The sequence below is a fragment of the Lineus longissimus genome, chromosome 12, assembly GCF_910592395.1.
Source record: "Lineus longissimus chromosome 12, tnLinLong1.2, whole genome shotgun sequence".
Lineage (NCBI taxonomy): Eukaryota > Metazoa > Nemertea > Pilidiophora > Heteronemertea > Lineidae > Lineus > Lineus longissimus.
Window position 1 is genome coordinate 13,001,875 of NC_088319.1, and position 22,494 is coordinate 13,024,368.

Here is a 22,494-nt window from a genome sequence, read left to right on the forward strand (position 1 = left end):
ACTCAACCACTCTAACCTTTCTCAAGTTAACAATTCCCTGTACATGCTGTAGGAGATATCTTGGACAAAAATGAAAACTATACAACAGCATATTGCATGGTACGTAAACTCGATAAAAAGTTATTTTCGTGCACTTGCCTAAAGAGTAACTTTCTTCTTCTTGCAGAAACTTTGAAAGAATCTCCTGATTTCTTACAGCATATACGAGAAAACTTTCGCATAATACCTTCTCCAATCTTTTCTACAACCAGCGTAAAGAAGACAGAAGTTCTTCCCAAAAGACCTCAATGATGAGGAAAACAGCATCACTTTGATGCCCGGTCCGGCAGAAAAAATACAAAATTCTTTGATTTTGCAGAAATCTTACAACTGTTGTTTTCATATATCCCTGGAAGGACGCACGTTTGACGCGGTTTGCGCAAAGCGTTTTCCCGAATCGGTTTCATCTTTGTAACATCTGTTTTTGAAAACACACGATTTATTTCCTGATGTTGAAAAAAAGTGCATGCTTTGATGATCGGCAGGAGAATCTTTCGATGATCTAAGATGAGACTGACAGACGATGAAAGAAAGGACTAATTAATGCTAGGCGATTGAAAACAATGAACAGACGCTCCGCGGGAAATCACAGAGCTTGAAATGCAATAATCGTTTTTACCTTGTAGAGCCTCAGATTTGCTCGAAGGGCAGTCAGAGATATTTTGACCACATTTCTTGGCATGATGCTTTACTCATGTTTTGTCCACGTTTTGGACAAAAGATGTGAAAAGATCTCTATCTGTTTGAAATCGAAGTCGACTGTCAACAATTTCTCTCCGACCATGAGTTACTTTTTCAAGGTTTTCCCTTGATGGTATTATTTAGCGTTGGTAGCCTTAGGCTAGCAGAACCAAAGATTTTAAAAGGAAGAAAATACAGGGAAAACGAACAATCCACTTTACTCAGAAAACAAGTTCCGAGGGCCTAATAAGAGCCATTATACTGGACCCATCGACTGACACCACCACCCGAGGCCATTATGGTCTGCCTCGTTTATGAACTTTTTCAAATTTTACTTTCACATGAAACTTTCTTGAGAAAACTTTCGTGAGTCACAAACATTTATGGAGACACAACTTAAAAATGCAAGGGAGAGGGAACTTCTTCACCCTAGGGCATGTGGTATAGACACCCCACCACTTCTTTTTGGTACAATCTGTATAGAAGACGCAAATCGAAAATGACATTTTTGTTGAACAATAGAAAGAGACAACGTGCAAAGATGCAAAAATTACAGGCACTTTAAAAATGTGGTAGAAGGAAATTTTTGGGCCTGGCATTTCCTGGGGCAAATGCTATGGACACCTTGCAGCTCCTCCTTGGAAAGGTCGTACTTTATGGAGGATGCCAATGACGAAAGAACATTTCTGTTGAACGACAGGAAGAGGAAACGTGCGAGGATGCAAAAATCACAGGCATTTGAAAAATGTTAGAGACAGCTGCAGTCAGGGTAAATGACTGCTTGACCCAAGAAAAATGCAATTGCGAAAGTACCACAACAACATTTTCCAAACCATGTGCACTGACCGTTCATATTTACTTCACATGATGCCCTATTGACATATTGCACTCCAAGGTGCACTACTTTCATAGAAAACATAACAGGTTGTCGTCAATGCCTTTTTATATGGAAATGATATCGAGAGATGCCATCACACACTCACAGTAAAACCTTAACTGTACTGTTCATGACACATTTTCCTGCACACAGACGTGCAGAAAATATCACCAGATACCGACAAAGTAAATTAGGCGCACATACGCTAATTTAATTATTCGCTGAGATACGGCCAGATGCTGTTCTGACTTTTTTGCGGAGTTGCACATGTTTCTGATGTCGGAATAACTTGCCTGGGTGAGCAGAGAAGGGTTTGAATCCATTTCCCTGGTACAGACATGTTTGACAGCATGAGGCAATTGAAGGAGACTGGCATCTAGCTCTCTAGATGATGTAATAGACTGGAGTAAGAAAATTCGGAAGGACCCAGTGTTCAGCTTTCTAACTCAATTACAAAGTTCATTTTTTGTAGGTAGAGCTTTAAGTTAAATGATTAAATTAGAAACACTGCTTTTTGTGTAAAAAATAGCCTGATGATGACAACTCACAAAGGTATTAAGTACAACTTTTGAGATAACACGCATGATCCACACCATCAATGATAGCAATTTACCCCCGAAGCCGGAAAGGACACAAAAACCTTGCTAAAAATGACATTTTTTTGCCCTTGGTGCAAAAATAGCTCACGCTAACCAGGTATCATTCCCATACCCTGAAGGTACACTAGTATCAGATTTAGCTATGTAAATGCAAATTATCTAGTCGCGTAATGCTACAAAACTGCTCCAAAGTCATCAAGCCATAATTACTTGTGACGTTGCTGACCACTAATGACCCAGCCAAGGTCGTTTGTTTGGTCATCGGACCCCAACTGAGACCAACGTTTGAGGGTATTATTAATTTTCCATCTCCGCGGCCCTCGGAGAACATCCTGGCCATTACCGCGTCATCATCCGCACAGACGTGGGGTAATAATCGTGCGGACACAAACACCATCACGGCAAGATGTCGGGGCAATTAGAGAACTGTCCGTGATGTTAGGATATCGCACCTGGCCCTTTGGAGGGTATAAGCCGTTCAGAAATGCTCGGGAATGTGCCGCAGTTTGCAGCTTTTATTTTACTCACGCAACGTATGTGCATTATAGCCATCAAGGGTGTAGGCTGGCTCATGAGTGCCCTTAGTTAAGGGGGTTAAGTAAAATGCTTTTCTTACCATTATATGATTGTAAGAACTTCAAAAAATCAGTCACACATGTAGGATACTAAATCTTCTTATTGTAACGTCAACTACATGAAGGCCATATGATGTGACATTAGAATGACGATGTTCTTTTTAATTGAAATTTGATCCTGAGGGAATGCTCATGAGTTTATCAAACTTTTTCAGAAAAAAAGTTCTCTAAGTTGAAGAGAAGAAAGATTCGGATGCACCTTACACCGAGTCCAAACCACACTCCCCAGGTTGGCTGGAAGAGGATTCAAATGCACCCAACACTGAGTCCTAACCACACTCCCCAGGTTGGCTAGAAGAGGGATTCAAATACACCCAACACCGAGTCCTAACAACACTCCCCAACTGGGCTAAAATCAAACATCACAATTCACCACGTGACCCAGGGGTAGAACCTGGAGATCAAGAAAGAGGGGGCGCCTCACCAGACAGGCAAGGATACCTGAACAGTGAGTTGTCACCCAAACAAGCTATTTTGCCTGGACCCCGCTAATTCCACTACCACCTAGCCGGGGTCCTTACTATAACAACACGTGACTCACTGTACAGAATGATGATGCAATAAACACATCATGTACGTATTATAACCGATCAAACGAATATCGATTGGGACTTTAACGCCTGTAATAACAGAACGATGGTGATATTTTTTAGCACAAGACCGCCACTTTTAACCTACCAGAAAAATATCACTTTTACATTGCACAAACATTTCAAACATAATTCGAATCATTTCATGGATATTTTGCGATAAAAAATTTACGATTGTATTTCAGTGTCACCATACGTTGTTTTTCATAAAACTCAAAGTAGCTCTCTGCGATTTTTATAAATAGAATATCATTTCACGATTTTCTGTTCATGTATGGTATAATATTTCTGACGCTAATACCTCCATTTGTTTTTGCGACAACAAACAAAATCACGTCCCGAGGTAAAGGGAACAGGCTCGAACACAATCCTGATTTTTTTCTTCCATTTCTGGAGTCTTAAAACATATTTCTGTGACTTTTGATATACGTTAAATAAAAATAACTTCAAATACTTAAATCAACAAATCCCTTGATATGCCTCCCCCAACATATAACATTGCATAGGTGGGGATATTTTTCAATATACAAGGCAAGTGTTTAGTTATACCACACAACAATACCTGCATAATGCTCCAACAATAATGATATTGCCACTGGCCGACTTCTCAAAAAACTGACGAACTTTCTCAAAAAAACAACGGGAAAAGCTTGTTGTCATGGCGACGTATCCATATAAACAGATGTTGTATAATCATAAGGAAAGCATGTATCCATGTAAAGAGTTGGTCTCCAAGTCAACATAAGCTAACCCATTCTGATTTCCGTGCCGGGAGTCTGACTCTTGCAACAACGGCAAGTTGGACCATCAGCTGAATGTGGGGACACATATTTTCTTGGCTGGCTAAGGTACAAGCTCAACTGGGCTATTCACATGCTCCTTCCATTGTGTGTTACAGGAGTGATTACAGAGTCAGAGTAGCCTGTTTGTTGAATTTCATGATCCTGCAGGATCAGCATTCACACACTACCTATCAAAGAATAAAACGAACAAGCATATGAATATTAATATTTTTATTGCATACATCCAACAATTTGTCGACAGACAACCTACCAATTAAAAAACTGTCAAATTTATGCCACTGTTTCACATTTACACATAACAGTTAACCCATTCCTCCTGAAAGCCACCTAATTGAACATTAGTTTTGTTTCAATTATGATTTACACCGAGATTTTTTCCAATATTTGCAAAATGCAAAAGGATCTTCAAATTGTCGTACTGGATCTGGACGTCGTGATTTTTCAACCGGCGATGAAAACCTGTGAATTTCCAACGTTTTACGCAGATTGCCGAAATGAGCTGTGCTCATGGTCGCTCTAACGCCATTTCATGACGATGAAACATTTATGAAAATAAGGCATCAACCTGACTGGTGCATTTCAGAAAGACACCCACCAGATCATTTATATATATATATATATCTTATATTATGCATATAGAAATAAAATATTAATAAGCATTTTGCGACTTCTGAAACTTTTGTTTTTACCCATATCAGCAGAGAGTGCACTGATGCATTGATTATATGTGCACAATTCAGTCAGCCACCGCCCTTTTTATGATATTATGTGCTACCCTTCCTCCTAATTTGAAACCCATCCTGATTGCTTGAATTTTTATAAGTGCGCAATATTATTAGACACCTTCCTCGCGAAGATACTTCAATCTTTTAGCTTGTGCGAGATTTTACAATAAGTTTTCTCCAAATAGTTTTAGCTCCAATTTTTCAACACCAAGGAAATTTCTCAACTCCAAAAATTTCACCGAATATTATACCCTATCTTTGTACATGTATAGTGTGAATGTAAAAATGTTGGCATTAAATGCCGTACAAATTTGAAAATAAAGAATAGTTCTTGTCTCCTTCGAAACCAAATAGATTATCCTCAATCAGCAATCTGCGCAAGAACGGGGTATTGTCTCTAGTCTCGATTCTCGGTGCGATATTTGCGAGTAATTCATGAAAAATAGTGCACCTTTGATATTACACTTTACAAGTGTTGACAAAGAAGATAAATTCTCACCCTGTTTTCACATTTAAAAAAACTTTAACAAGTTTAAAGACATGGTTCATTTCTGTACATTGTTTACAGATGCCCTGTAGGTAATGGCTATTGTGCAGAGCACAATGAAAATTGGCTTGAGAAGTGTTTCTTTATAGTCTACACAACAGTTTTGTTGAAATTCATATTCAATGTGCATGTATTTACAAAATGCTTAACTGGAAAATCCCAAATCAAAAAGTTCCAGTTCCAATTTTATATTTTGAAGAACACGTCTAACCTTTATGTCAAAACAACTTTTCCTTAACTTTTCATCTGAATTTCAGAAAATATCACACAAATTTATTAACAATCTTGACAAGCATTTAGAATGCCATTTTTCCAGGTTTTCAAGGCCGGTTGTTTTAGGTATAGATTGACATAACCCTCATATGTCAAATGGAAGCATTATTCATTTTTCGAATTTTTTGAGATGTCGTTTTTTCTCCCTCCGGATAGAATGAGCTAATTTACTGTACGGACGCCTCACTCATATATAGACTCGATTATCGTGAAACAAGACGTTATCTACTTAATATTACCACGTACAACACCTGCGTAGAGTTCAGAGAAAAATAATCCGCCGATATTCAAAAACTTTCTGCGATCAGAAAAGTATGTTTGGTGCGAGGCCGAGTAATACATACCAGGATTACACGTAGTAGTAGAAACATAAACTTGTCGGGGAGCCGGCAGAATCTAGACAAATACACACCAAATTACACTTGGTCGGCTGCCCAGTTCAGTTAGGAAGAAAACGTGGGTACCCCTTCATCCCACAAATATTAGGTTAAAGGGTAAGTATGAATACACGAGAAGCTTGCAACGTTATAATCGACTTTTCGGAAGAAAGTGGTATTCAAAATGCTTTTGATCGCCATCTGTACATTAGCATTTTGAAAGTTTCATTACATACTGAGCTATGTGCAAAAGTGCCAACATAATATAGTTCACCAAATTACCGCTAGGTGGCGCAATTGTTGCCACTAGGTGGCATTATAATGATTTACACTTTTATCTTACAGTAACAAGTTTAAGTTTAAGACCAAAAAGTGCAGAGGCAAATTTGAGCTTCTTCAAAAATTAAAACGAAACCACATCAAACGATGGTTTCATTTCAATGTTTTATGAACCAAAATGACTTTCACAAAACACAGCACATTTTAATTTTTTTCTGACTTTCTTGAATCTGCTCAAATCATGCTCCGACCTCACATAACAAAATGGTGGGAGAGACATGAGAAATGACACACAATGACAACTATAAAGTAAACATTTTACTAGAATGTCTGCCATCTTGAAAATGGCTTATCGGCCCCCTTGAAAATGGCAACTCTCAGAACTCAAAAGGCATGCAAGAGAAAGAAAGACTGTGAAAAACTAGGCAGCAATGCACACAAAACACAACTTAGTGCAAAAATAAACTAGAAGCGAACAGAGATTGTTTACTCAGGTTTAGCTACAGTGCAAGATGCATGACACGCACATTCCAAAACTAGTTAGTCAAAGAAATTAAAGCATCATATCCTAACGATAATTTTCCAGTCATTGTTGGATTCTGACATCTCTAAAGTTGGTTCGTAGATTTGACTTTAAACCTTGGTCTAACATATCCGAGACAGAAACTAAACAAACTGAATTTTGAAAGTTTCAAAAATTGGAAGATACCAGCAACCACTTTTCAATTTTCCCCAGCCGAATGAACAATTAAATGTTTTCTTTCAAACATCAAGCGGAAGAGGGAACATCTTGGAAAATTTTTTGGATAACTCAATTTCAAATAAAAATTGTTTGATTTCGGGAGTGCGTCTTGTTATCTTTTTCAAAAGATGGCAGGAAAATTCCTCTGCAATTAAATCCCCTCAAATGCCAGTTGATTACGCTAATTAAAAGATCAAAATGACTCATCCTCTGTTGGGAGTATCTTCCGTTTCAAACAGAATAAGGATTTTGGAAAATGTTAGTTTACGAAAGCAAGAATTAGTAGTTCTCAGATAGTACGAAAAAACACAAAACGTCTTGGAAGCGGCCAGGTTAAAAATACAAATAAAATCTTTCACCGGCCAAATGTTGACCAAAGTCTTTTGCCATGAGGAATGTGTTTAATGCCTGCATTGTATGCAAAAAATGGACGCGCCGAATTAAAATCAAAACAAGCACAAGTTTTCTCGTCAAGAGAAATTTACTTCGGTGAGACTGGATGGGACCAAACTCCAACCCTGCATATGGGCTGCTTTCATTCCTTTTCAGTTGAACTTCTCACGAAAAGAGTAATTCGAAAAACCTTACACAGGTGGGTCATGTTCTGTTACCTAAATGACAATTTTAACTGATGAACTAATGGGAAAATTTAAGTTCGCTTAGGTAAAACTTCATTACTTTTAACTAATTATTTGGAATGTGCCTGAAATGCTTTTTAACCGACTGCTCCTTGATCAGTTTACCATTCATATGGACTAGAGTATAATATGACATACAGGGGTACTTCAAATGTAGCAATGGTGACCATGACCTTTACGTGATTATGGTGACCTTCACCTTTCAAGAATTATGCTAACTTTGACCTTTACATGATTATGGTGACCTTTACCTCTCTGGTAATTGTGGCGACCTTAATCTTTCAGGTGCTTGTAATTATGGTGATCTTCACCTTTCAGGAAACTGAGGAACATTTCACCTTTCAGGTGATTATGGTGACCTTCACCTTTCAAGAAACTGTGACCTTCACCTCTCTGGTTGTTGTGATGTACTGCATTGATTTTAAAACGCAGTAAATGCTCTGTTTCTAATAAAAGATTTTATGGTAAGCCACATTACTAACCAATGGCACCACAAGTTGCAAGTCCAGGGATGCAGTATACTTTGCTAGATCCAGACTGACCTACCCAACATTTAACATCCTTTTCATAGGCACTGTGAGTCCCATCCAATAAAGTTGCATATACATTCGTTTGTAAGTTTGTAAAAACTTTATAAAATTCAAAACTGAAAAAGTTTTCTTAAATTTTCTCCCAAATTTTTCAGATCCTACAGTTCTCAATTGCTTAAGGCTGAAATGTACATGGGATTGAAATTGAAATTGAATTTGAGATTGTAGGTCAATACCATTGCTACTTTTGAAACAGTTCAACCCCTCTTTGCACCAAAACGCATGTAAAATGCTAAAGTGATTTTCCAACGTAATTCAATAATGACAATAGTTCTCGTTAATTAACCATTGTTATTCGGTAATTAATTAATTAATTGAATGATCTGCTCGCCCGACAGCAGCCGAAGAAACAAAAGGAGAAAAACATCACCGGGTTGCACACGATAAAAGTGTCCATAAAAATACTTTCTGCCTAAACATCTAAAAAAGCCGGCAGCCATTTTTATGGGTACGTATAAAAGTAGAACGACAAAGTGAATTTGAATGAGATACATTTTAGAAGCGATCAAGCGTCGTTATGCTGATAAGACTAGGCAAATTCTGATTTCTAAAGAGAAATGCAAAGTGGTGCACAAAAAGCTACAAAATTAGTTACACATGTAAGTGGCATGCAAAAGGAACACAATGGTCACATAGGATATCATGGAGCTGAGGGTATCCCACTGAAAAGTCGGCAAATTTCCTCCAAAAATCATGAAAAGCAGTATAACTTTTTTTTTTACGCAATGGAACGGTTTCTTCCTTGGGACCCTTAGATCTATTGATAATGGTAAAAAATAAAAATGGGAAGGGTTATGTTTTGTTCAGACCAGGAGATGTGTTTGTTCAGGTATTTGGCGAAATAAAAAATTCTAATGAATGAAACAAAAGAGCAGAAGTTTGATGTATATTAAAGGCGTATACACCCTTTGAAATGACATGGACTCTCCCAATATTGAAATAAGACACCGGAATAGTCTATTCTGTTGGTACAATAGAGTGATAGGCTATAAATTTTGACAATATCAACCTTAGTCACATGACCATCACAAAGTAACACTGTATTTTGAAATTTAGCAATACCGAGAATTATGAGACCTTTTGACATCAGAAGTTGAAAATAGTTGTATTAGAAATATGTCAATTACATCTGGCTTACACACCAATTATTTAGTTATAACACCTTTTTGATATGCTTGTACATTTCACAAAAAAAACATGATAAATTTTTATCTACATCTGCAAATAATCAAATCAATGCCCACGGTTTTGGACCGGCCAATGAAAGGCGTTCACAATCTATGGAAAAACAAACTGAACAGGTACTCTGCGTCTAAAAACTGGACCTTGACTATATCATTACATTTTTAACACTTCAACAGATGGCTTTGCGAAAGTTTACCACAAAAGGCCAAAAACATCTTCAAATTTTTCTGTATTTCCAACAGAACATTGTGCAACAAAGAATGTATTTTTGTCTTATCGTTCATAAAGAGGTTTAGCCAAGATGAAATTGATGAAACCTCCTAGAAAGATGATAACATTTGCTGGCGATGAAATATTCTCACTTTAACATCTGCAATATACAAATAGTCATGTCCTGAAATCGGCTCATGGTCTATACTGAAACTGCGGAAAAATTGGCAAATATTACCCAGCTGCCATCAGGGTATTTTACTGCTGTATTTCTGCCATACTACACCTGCTTTCAGATTGGTCAGACCAAACAGATTGCCTTGCATGAAAACGGCCTTACCATTCGTAAAAATGAAAAAAGAAGAATTCTTGGCGTTTCTGAAGCAAGGAGAGAAATTCGCTTCCAGATTTTCAAATTACTTTTCAGATTTTGAATAATAGTTCATACTGATTTTGAGCTGAGAAAGTAGTTTGGTTTGTGATTGGTGGAATGTGGTCATGTGATTTCAAAGTAGCCAATGAAAATGAGGAATGGTTCATGTTAGTCACCACTTGGTGAAACTGTAGAACCATGGACTTATCCTCGGCTTAATACTCTGCATGAAAAATCAGATGATAGTTCATCTTTAATCGTGATGGAAAGGGTTAATTGTTAATAACATGACTAAGTCGATCTGTAAAAGCGAAAGGGCAAATTATCAATGGATGAAAATTCATTTGAAGTTGAAAAAAGGAGATGCAAATTTCTTTCAAATCCTAAAGGCTCTTTTCCAAACCAAACCTGTGTTGAGAACATTTTTGAATGACAGTTCTTTTAAGCCTGTCAACAATAAACTATTACTCCGATACGCACATAGCACATTTTGACCCACAAATGTTCATGAAGCACATACATTAAAAATTGACCAAACTGGTCTTAGTCAAATCGGATTTAACAAAAAGTTTGTATAAATGCCAAAGCGCATTACATAACGCATCTTGAAGCTCCTTACCGAAAAAGCGACACCAAGGATGTACGTTTTAAACACTGCCCATACTGAGGATACAAAAAACTTTGAGATTTCAACACAACACCTATTCCATTTGTCTCCAAAGGGGACAGATAATTTTTAGACCCACACAAAATTCACTTTGATAGGATTTTACTTGAGAATTTTCGACATGTTTAAAGGTCGTAGGTAGTCCTCAGCACAATTGGTAGCACTGCAGAATGTGCAATCATTATCACAGATTTCCTCGCAATTTTAAAACTTTTGTTTCAATGCCTTGTCGACACAGCTTAAGCCGTTTCGTAGAATTTGGTTCAGCTTTAAGCGTATTCAGAAACGGTACTAAAAAATAAAGACAGGTCAAATTGGAAATAACAAAAATCAGGCAACTTTACCTCGATCAGTTCTCCTGTATATGATAATACAGAGTTATTATGCTTAGTTTCATACCCTGAAAGCTATAGGGTACTTTGGCGAGTGTACCCCGTAATCGTAAATGCGAGGTCAAGTTATCTTTGGCAAGATTCGCTAAATGTCGGTTCCGGCTAGTTAACCAAGAGCACTAGTACATCGGATGTATTTACACTGTTACAAGACGAACTCATGACTCGGTCAACATGCACGAAATCAGCACATGGATATTCTTGGGTTTTTAATTATCTGCACTCACTACATCGACTGGATTTCTCGAGCGCAGCAGTGAAGCCTCTTTGACACATTCAATACTACGTGGCTCACCCTGCTAAATAGTCGGTTCAACACAGCGCCACCTATACACAGTGACTAAAACTACATCCAAGGTGTCGCTATAGCATGACGTACAGGCAGACTGAAACTGTCCAGGGTAGACCCCTTCTATATAATATGATTTAATATCTATACACATACATGTACGTGCGGCACTTTTATATTACCGGCACCAAAATAGCAATTGACAAGACTCAATTCTGTTTCTTTCGAACTTACATTATATGCAACTTGCTCAGAAAAGAATAACCTATACACGGCTATTAGTGCTTTACAGGGTTCATATAGTCGTTTCTAAAACCAGGCTTTGGCTTGGAGCCAGTTAAATTACGCTAGGGTTATAAGTGTTTTAAAGTGAGAATAGTATCTGATGAAGAGTGGGATATTTTTTGGCGGAGAATTTGGATGAGGCACGTACCAGGAATTATTTTTCTTCAATTCAGCTTCAAAAGTGAGTATTCCTAATCAATACATTCCTGTATCATACAGAGTGTCACAAAAAATCAGAATCGTTCATTTTATCTCTTGGCAAGATTTGCTGAATGTCAATTAAGTGTAGTTGACCAAGAGCACTAGTACATCAGATGTATATACACTGTTACAAGATGTAAACACATCTTTGTTCTCCTGTCACTGGTAAAGGTGGCGCTATTGTATCACTGTAACAGTCCTTAAGCTGGACTATTGCAGAGCATCACAGGCAAACTGACAGTGGTTCCTGGTTTGTGTTGTTGAGGGAGCTGCATTGTAAGTGAAAAGTGCCCAAGTTCACGCAACCACCCCAGACTACCAGGCACTACCCGATACTATTTATATTCTAAATATAGGTGACAAAAACTATTCAACCAAAAATAATGTACAGTAGGTTAAAATGGACTATTCTACAATATTGAAAGTTTAAATGCCTCATGCACGTGTAATTATGTCTTTAAACTTGCTCAAACCGGTATGGAGACAATTTTTAGAGAGATTGTGTCTCTGTCGGCCCACAAATTTCAGATAATTTCAAAAATAACTTTCATGTTTGCCCTTTATCCAATAACCCTATACCCACCCTTCACGGAGTGCGTCACTTTGATTATGAGTGTTCACGAATCATACACAATGCACACAAGTATTACGCTCAACTAGACATGAAACCGACCTGCTCTAATTATTCAGATTGAGGTACGCACAAAAAGAGAAAAAAATGTCAAAGTGTTTCACATTTTTGGTAACAACGCCAGAATCAGTTGTCAAAATCACTTCGTCATTTTAACGGCATAATAATATATTCACAACGGACACCAGAGGGGTAAATATCTAGCAAAATCTTAAAACTCGTTAATTACAGCTTGTTAAGTGAGTATTAACATTCGTCACAATTATAACCAATCAAACAATGCCACTGTGAACTTCGTTAATTACAGATGAAAATAGTCAAGAGAAACTTCATATAAAATTAAGTTTGAAATTTAGAAATTATGCCCCACTAAAATCTCTGGTCTCGGCAAGAGCCTGTGGCGTCAAACTGAAAACTTGAAGCCAAATGTCATGCCGGAAAATCAGCACCACATTTCCCGAAGGTATTCCTCTGATCAAGGGTATTCCTCTGAAATGTCTTCCTTTTCATGAGGTCACCTGAATTACCCAAGGAAATGTTTTAGTTTTGTTTCAAAATTAGAATTGGATGGGCAAAAATACTTGTATTTGGTGATCCAATTAAAACTGTCACAAATAAAAGTGTCTGCAGAACTGTATAGCTATTCAAATGCCAGAAAAAGTTAGAACAAAAATATCAGATCACCAAATGTAAGCACTTTCGAGTCATCTAATTTTGATGCAGGATTTTACCATGTTCTCTGGGTTCTCAAGATATTCTTGAGGAAAGGAACAACATTTCCCGGAAATCCTCCCCTCTTTCGAAGAATAACCTTGGTAAATGTGGTGCTAATTTTCCTGGGTGAATGAAGTGATGTTATATTATTAGAAGCCAAATTAAGTCTTAGATTTCTGCATTCTATCTCTTAGAACAGTGGTCTGAACTGCTGACTGACCATCACACTCATCTGATACACATAATAGAAAAACGTGCCATTTTTTTGTATTTTTGAAACGAGTTTTTAAGAAAAGGAAACTTAAGTTTACATAACCTTGTTATACCGGGCATTCACGATGTATTCATAAAACCTACTGTGTATTCTACTGTAATGCATTTCACTGTCTTCTCCAAAAATATTGACAAAAAGATTTAGTTAACTACTGTGTATGCGAAGATATATTCTACTATCATGATGTATTGTATTGAATCATATCATTCATTTAAATCCATATTATAAGTAATGTCACTGGTATCTATTCGAAGAGCAATTCTTTGTCACCTTCAAGTTGAAAGGGAATCCCAAAGCAAATTGAGAATTCAAAGAGGAACTCCATGTGAATTACAAGAATGTGAATTTCAAGGAAGCTACATGTGAATTACAAGGGAAGGCAACTCTATGTGAATTTCAAGGGAGCTCAATGTGAATTCAAGGCAACTGTATGTGAATTTAAAGGGAGCTTCATGTGAATTTCAAGAGAACTCCATGTGAATTTCAAAGTGAATTGTAAGAACTTCCAACTTGAATCAATTATTTTCAACTAATCATTGATGCATTTCAAATTCTTATAACCGGTAATGCACTCTGGTGACTAGAATCTGAACTACGCCAGACCTAATGTCGTACTTATATCGCAAGAAAATTGTCAAAACATTCACAAACGTCCCAGTTTTAATTAGGACGTTTTTAGATTATAGTAGCCTACATGATGTAAAATTTAGCATTCTGAATTTTTAAAGTACTTTTCGACATCAATGTCCGACGTTTCAAGGCACAAGGGGATGACTAGACAACTGTTTGTCATTGATATAGGGGACTGACAATTTGCATATTCACAAGTTTAAGTTATCTTACAGTCTGATTGTTTTTAAAGGAGCTGCATTCAGTGAGTTTCTGAGCAATTTTAGTGATGTATTTGAGATTTTGTTCAATAGGGGCGACCTGAGGCCACCAGTGGTGCAATGCTGCCCTGAGCTTTACGATTCAATACAGATGCTGCCAATGACATTAATGGAAGGAACAGGGATAAAGAGCTGAGATTTTTTGTCTCCGTTCGGCGCGTATTCAGCTCATTTAGTGCACACACTTGGCACCGGGTGGCGCCCGCACAGCTCATGAAATGCACCACCTAGTGGCCTTAGGTGCACACAATTGAACACCAAAACAAACAGCATAAACTCGAGGCCCGAGTAAATTCGTTTGCATACAATGATAGTCTTGAGCATTTTGGGTGTTTGTGTTGGGATTGGTTGGCTTTTCAAAGGGGAAGCGTCTCAAGATAATTAACTGGGCCACCTGTCAAGATATACCAACTGTCAAGATATACAACTTCTTTAGCACTGGCCTGGCACTGTCTTGAGACACTTTTCCTCACAACTTTTCTAATTTGGGTTAATTGCTTCATAAAATCTTGAGACTCATCACAAATTATTCAAACAAGGTGAAAGATACTAGGGAGATTTTTGAAAGAAATTTTCAGGCAATTATATACTGTGTTGATATTTGTGTGTGTGTGTTTGAATTTCGGCTGTGCACAAAAATGTTTAACTATTCCAAACCCTGACTCAAATTAAACCATTTCAAAAAGATATCTTTTATCAAAGTTGTTGCTTCCTATGCTTTGTGTTCCTATTTCAGTGTATTTGTTGACCATCTTATCAGAGACCTTGTTACAAATGAGTCAAGGCAGACACAGGATGGACAGAGATCCAATCAAACATCATGTTACAAACCAGTCAAGGCAGAAATAAGATGGAAAGGGTATGGCTAAAATCTTTACTTTGGACCACGTTAACCAGAAATAAAACCAGCATAATATCAAGATTTTCATATTGAGGCCAAGGCCTTGATTGTAACTTTAGTTTAGCTATAGTACATATAGCCAGAAAAAATACTTAGTGAGCAAATTTTGAAATATATTGCATATACGACGGCTGAATTATTGTACAAACAGCCCACCTAAAAGTAGGCAGCGCCACCTTCGGTTTGCGGGCAGAGCTAGCATATTACAGAACTGAATATCACAAGTAGGCCCTCCGATGTTCTGCTATACAGAACATATACCGAGTTGACAAACATACCCGCAGGAGCCCAAGGGTGGGGCCACCTATCCACTGGTTTACATGTTTATTAAACACAATATATTTTACACACTCATGGCATTATCAAGTCTCCTATTTTTAAAGCAGTTCTAAGAAAGACGTACAATGTAAGTAACGTTTAAAAAAAAAAGGAATTAGGTCGTAACTTCACGAATCTGGATATGAACATTGGAGTGCTGCCATCTACAGAGACAATAAAGTACCAAGCGCATTGATATTCAAGAGAAGATTCTTTCTGGCAGATAATCACAATTTAAGTTACACCAAAAATCCACAATCCAAAATTAAAGCCACTATTTTCCTATCCACTTGTACTTTAAACGGCAAAGCCTTCATCATGTGTCAGCCGCTTTAAGTACTGAACAGATTAATGCCCACATGCCCAATAACATTTGTCTTTTTCCAAACAGTCTCCACAAAACGCCATCAGTACTCCCGAACAAACTCGTCAACAGCCGTCAAATATCCAAGACAGATTCGCCAAGTTGTGACCTCATCCGTTAATCAATGCCCCTATAATGTAATTTTGAATACTTGTTTTAACTTTGGTTCAGCGATTTATACTATATGTGAATTCTCCTACGTTGATTACCATTAAACACTTAGTGACGACTACGAAAAATTTAGCGACAACACAAATGACGAGCAAGGTTCAAGGTCCACTACACAGCCACCATTTTGAAGACGAGTGATTCAACAACATGATTATAGGTGGCACTCATTCAAATAGAATTGTATACATGACACTGAAGTCGTTAACACAAAGACGCAAATCGGATAAAATTGTTATATCATTTCATAATTAGACACCCAGTATTTAGAAACCGGCTTAATTTAACACACTTCTCTAGCTACGGTTATATCTTGTCACGTTTATCACAGTCACAACTGACAACTATTTGACCAAGGAAAACACAAATCGACTCCCCAAAGGGGACGCTACAAGACGTGAAAAAACTACAAGATGGTTGCTCAGATGCTACCGCTCGTAACACTCTTATATTAAGACGAGTTGCACTGGAGTTTAAACAATACATTCACACGCATGCTACTGGTCTCCCCAAGTACAAAACACATGTTTTTTGTCCCTGGAAATATTATGCTGCTTAAGCCACATTGAGTCATATCTGTCAAGGCAGCAGATATTACCATGTAACACTAAATCTGTTACTATAACAGCTGTTACTAGTGTATGATGTGTAACAGTTGCTATTGGTATTGTTGACCAAGTTACCAGCAGTGCGCTGTTACCATAGATGATACTAATGCCACTGCCACAGGTTACCTTACTATGGCTGTGCCATGACAACAGCTGTCAGTATGGTACAACTATTACCATGATAGCAGCTGCTGTGTTTGTAACATTTCTGCCAAAGTCATGGTGACTACTTTTAATAAACAGTTACAGTTCTTTAAGAAATAACAGCTGTTACACACTTATGACCATCCTCATAACAGGTATTACCGTCACAGACAGAACTGTACACAAACACACAAGATACAGTCACAAGATTTGAAGAAAGTTCCATTTTGGGGAGAAAGGACGATAGGGTATACCTCATTCAGCCCTGCCAGGCACTCATATGGAATATGTAACCTTACCAGGAATCATGCACAGTCAAGATTCTAACTAGAAATGTATAATGTCAGTCAATACAAAGACTAACCACAAAGGGTGAAGTGCATCAATGAAACAAAATGTTTAAGTGCTTTGAGACAAAATTGGCAAAATATGATGATCATTTTCATTTGTAAATCTGGATTTAAATATTTCAACTGAAGTGCTAAAATGGAAGATTTTGATGTTGAAACACATTTGGAAGAACTTAAGACTCGCCTGGCAGGGCTAGAGTACATGTAACCTTACACATCATTTCTCACAAGGTACTTTGCTTAATTGTTGGATTTTTTTGAATTATTGAGTTATTGGAGCAGCTTGATTCAAAATGTGAAGTTTTTTGACACTACAGCCTACATTCAGGTCACATCAGTCAACCAGAAACTATAGCCACGATTGCAGCAACTAGGAAGATGTAGCAATTACTTTTCCTTTATCAAGCACCCATCTTGGAATCCAATATGGTTGCATTTTATCTTTAAATTCACTTTTACCATTTTTGATCTGTGCTACATTCTGGGGTTCACGCTGCTGCTTTTGAACTGATTTGTAAATTTTAATGTGATAACTGTGAGTTTGAATGTTGTAACTCTAAGCTTGAATGTCATATCTGCTGCATATGACTGCAAACCTGGATGCTACAACTACAATCTGAATGTTATAACTGTAAATTTGGATGTTATAACTCGAACTATGAATGTTATATCTTTGACCTGAAGTACAGAGATAATTAGACCTGATTGTAGGCTTTAGAATCAACCATGTTTTGTGATGACAAGATATCATGAGAAGTCCTATGAGGATAAGGAGAAGCATCTTTAGTGTATTCAAAACGTGATATACCACAACAGTCAAGCCCGCATCCTAAGCTGTGGGCAACACCTAATGTATACTGCATATGCCCACAAACCTCGGGCGCAGGGATTTCAACCCCCGTCTAGTTATCTACAGAAAGACACAAAAGTGATAGAATATAACAAGGACCAGCACCATTGAGAATTAAGGTTAAGAGAACGACCCGAGGACTAAACCCTTTGGGGAATAAAGTGAATGGTATTTATACTGCACACTTTACTGTTTACAGTTCAAATGTCTTGGGTTCAAGCCTGAATGTTTTAATTGCAAGCTTGGATGTCAAACTGCAAGTCTGAATATGAAAACTGCAAGTTTGAAATTTGTTTTTTTCTTCTCAAAACGTGTATGAATAGTTGCAGGTTGGCAATGTTCTTATTCAACTTTTCAACAAATAATCTTTTTTCCCTTTCCCTTTCTGGCTTACTACACATGATCTAAAGCATCGAATCCTACTTGTATGATAAAATCTTGCATTATATTTGCATCTAAAGATAACGCAATAAAACAAATATGGCACTTCCTGGGCGGCCTAATGCAACCCTTCTATCAACTACTATTTATATATCTTATATATATAGTACAATGTTGTCTCCACAACAAGAAACACAAACATCAAATTAAAAATTTGATAGAATTTAAAACTGAGATAAAATCTTTACAATAATTCTCATTAAAGTAATTAAAATCTTGCATGAAAACGCCTACTTGTCGCCTAGTGCCCAAGTTCAAGTATAGCTTACCAATGACACCAGTACATTATCTATAGATGTCCTACAAAATGTACAAGGATCGTGGTATACTTGGATGTACTGGAGGAGGTCCCCGGGACGTTCTCTTAACCTCAATTCTTACCTAAGATTTCGGTGCCAAAATTATGGCTATCAACAGTGTCCCTTGTCAAGGCATGAAACGAACAACTCCTATCTCTACCAAATGAACACATATTGAGATCTTAAAGGCTAAGTACATCCATGTACACTGTTTATATGCCTCTTGATGATAAGTAATAATCATGGCAATAGTGTTGTAGCTGGACAAACAAGGTGGTGAAAATTGGCAGAGCATTCCTATGTCAGTGTACACAACGGAATTGTTAAAGAAAATTATATTCAGTCTGTGTTCGTTGAATTTGCAAATCTTGAAATTCAAATTTCAAATTTCATTATGTGTTTTCTAATTGTCAATTGGACTTTTGCAAGCGTGTTATTTGATCAAACTGTGTAGAGATTGGAGTTGTCCATTTCTTCCCCTTCCCAAATCTCAACATGTCGTCACAGACGCCACAACATTAACAGTTACGAAACGTGAACTTGTGTTAACAGATAATACACTTACATAGTATTAAAAACACAAATTTATACAAAAACCCAACAGAGGAACAAGACAGAAATGACCACGTTTGTCGGTAAACCGAAAAACACGCTCAAAAAGGTCAATTTAAGAAAACAGAATTATTAGACTTTGAACAAAGACCAGTGGCATTATACACAACAATCGTAGAAAAGAGCAATAATGTGATAATGTCAATCATGGGTGAATAATCATAATTGTAATCTTTACAGATTTTTACATTCGTCGAATTCAATGCCTTATTTTCAATGTTTGTGGCTGCGTCGATTAAAGCTGATTCCACCTTCTGATGCCTTCTGCGAGAAAAGTGCCTCCTAGTCCGTGCTATTTCTGTATCCGACACACTCCTATGACCTCCAGGGCACATTATGTGCCCCAGCGACCTCGAAGAGTTCAAAAGCACATCTGACCTTTTTCAAGGTCACAGTTACGATGATGCACCGTATGACTCCATGGTGCCATGCTACAGTCTGTCAGGTCAAGGTCAGCAACTCACCAATGCTTCTTATGACCTTGTAAGCAGACGCCAAAGTTCAAGGTCACTAAGGTCAGCGCCACATGATGTATGACCGTTGCAGCCAAGAAAATTACCCTTTGTACGCATTTCATAATAAGTCTACTCCTGGAATAAGGCACAATAAAACGATTTTTGTGGAATTCAGAGGAAAACCATTTTGATATAAAACTATAGTGAATATATAATATAGTATAACCATTCCATACCTTAGAGTACTGCCAACCTTAGAGGTTGCTCAGCGATACATTGAGTATGTTGCCCAGACGTAGCCAAACCACTAGGTGGTGTTAGCAAACATCTGACTGTCGTTAAAGCAATTTAAACCCTAGTTCAAAACCGAGGCAGCTCTAGCTGCTAAATATACAATTGGTTAGAAGAACTCCCCATAGGGGGTGCCAGTCTCCGGCTGCTGCCAAAAGAGCGAGGAGTTAAACTCTGCTGCTATTGGATATAATGGATTGTCCTCTGGCCGAGACAACGGACGTGTGAAAATCTTTCACCACACCCTTGTATAAAGTTCTCTCTCCAAACCCACACAGGATGCTTTTGGTCCTGCCCTGGGCAGCTTTGAACATGTAAGTGTAGGGTGCTGCCACCTATCTTTCCTCTAAATTCCACATTTGTTAATATAGTGTACATTACATGAATTCACGTGAGATTCCGAATAAGAAAATGTCTATGACTAAGTTGAGCCGCTATTGCATTGAGCAAAGTTAGAGTAACTCTTTATGTGTTGGAGACTAAGGAGACTTCTTGCGATCATTGAGCTGCTATCGCGCGACTGCAGGTCGCGATCGAGCGAATCCGTACGATGCGAACTGATTGGGTCGTACGCCGGGAAGTAACGGGGTGACGTCACACACGAGATGTGTGGAAGAGAAGAACTTAGTGGAGAATTCTGGAGTGTTGGAGGAAACGGGAAGCTACTTCCGGCAGCTTGCGAGTTGCTGATACTTGGCTGCACGTGCGAGTATGGATGCGTGATAGGGATAAATGCCGAAGAAGATTTCCCGTTCATCGCTGAATCGATGGGAGTCTTGGGGGTGCTTGCGCTACTGCAAGACTCGATCGGTGTTCCTGGCTCCTGCTTAATCGGACGATTCAACGGTTCGTGTTTCGGGATCCGAATCCTGGGACTTCCTCCGTCCATCTGATGCTTCGCCATATGGCGTGTCAAGTACGTCTCCTGGGTGTACGACTTCCCGCATATTCGACAGATATGCGTCTTCAGGTGTTTGGTGTCAGAGTGTTTGGGGATGTGTTCTCGAAGCCCAATCTCATCGACGAAGCATTTATAACAGCTATTACAGCGATACGGCTTGTCGGTCATGTGACTGCGCGAGTGCGTTTGGAGATTCGACAACTGCGTGAAAGCCTTGCCGCAACCCGGATGTTGACATTTGTACGGCTTTTCGCCGGTATGGGTCCGGCGGTGCTGCTGGAGGTGCGACAACTGCGTGAAACGGCGCTCGCAGAAGTTGCACTGGTATGGCTTAATTCCCGAATGGATCCGTGCATGCTGCGACAGGTACGACGAATTAGCGAAACATTTTGAGCAGGTGGGACATTTGTAAGGCTTCGGGTCTTGTTTGTGTACCTGTTGAGTATGCACCATGAGATCCGACTTGCATTCATACATCTGGAACGACAGATAGGAAAAATCAGGGTTAGCCATTATGAATCAGAACATTCTTGGCTTCACCCTCAGTTTTGTTTCAGAACTGTCCAATCTCGCATTCCTTATGTTAATCTTATGCTAAGAAAAGGAGCTATGACCTTATTTATCAGGTCTTTAGATCTCCTATTTCAATACCACAGGTATTGAGACACTGTGCTTTTTATATTCTGAAATGTGTCACTCAATTTTAAGAATTATTTATAAGTTGTAGATGCCTTCAGTAGTCCGAATGGCAATCTTTTATATTCATATCTGTCCATACAGATATTTTTTCTGTTTTTGCTGCCAGGCTTCAGAAATAAGTTCTGAAATATAAACAGTCTAGAAGTTCTGTAAAACCAATTTTACAAGTCTAAGTCAGTGAAAGCACTCAAGTTATACAGCTGAACAATAAATGGGTCCAGCAATATCTCAAAAGACTCAATATTTATCATATGCCAGTTGTTTTTTTCCTCAAATCTGTCATTCCAAATTTTTGGTGTATATTCATTTAAGAAGGACGAGTATAAATTTGATTTTTGGACAGTACATAGGACTGGGTTGAACTGGGTTGTAATTGAGGTAGGCCAATTCTTAAACAAAACTGAGAGTGGTGCACTATCGAAACAATTCGAAGCAAATTCTGTTACCAAAATATGAAGCATGCCAAACACTGAGGCTCCTGTTGTAGTTATATGGGTGTTGAGTATCAAGGTTTAGTGCATGCGGAGGTGAGTTTGACCACTGGACACCCCAGTTCAGGTGCAACAAAAAGACCCGAAGCCTCATCA

At 38.1% G+C, this 22,494-nt stretch overlaps 1 protein-coding gene across 13 annotated transcripts in view; it reads right to left on the reverse strand.

The window, feature by feature from the left end:
• Positions 1 to 4,419: 4,419 nt before the first annotated feature.
• The window catches only part of LOC135497023 (zinc finger transcription factor lin-29-like), a 172,620-nt gene continuing 154,545 nt past the window's right edge, over positions 4,420 to 22,494 (reverse strand). For all 13 annotated transcript variants that reach the window (XM_064786674.1, XM_064786669.1, XM_064786673.1 and 10 more), the window contains one exon: positions 4,420 to 21,685. In XM_064786674.1, coding sequence (XP_064642744.1) covers positions 20,729 to 21,685 — 957 coding nt within the window. In that variant the 3' untranslated portion in view covers positions 4,420 to 20,728. The remainder of the gene's footprint in view (positions 21,686 to 22,494) is intronic.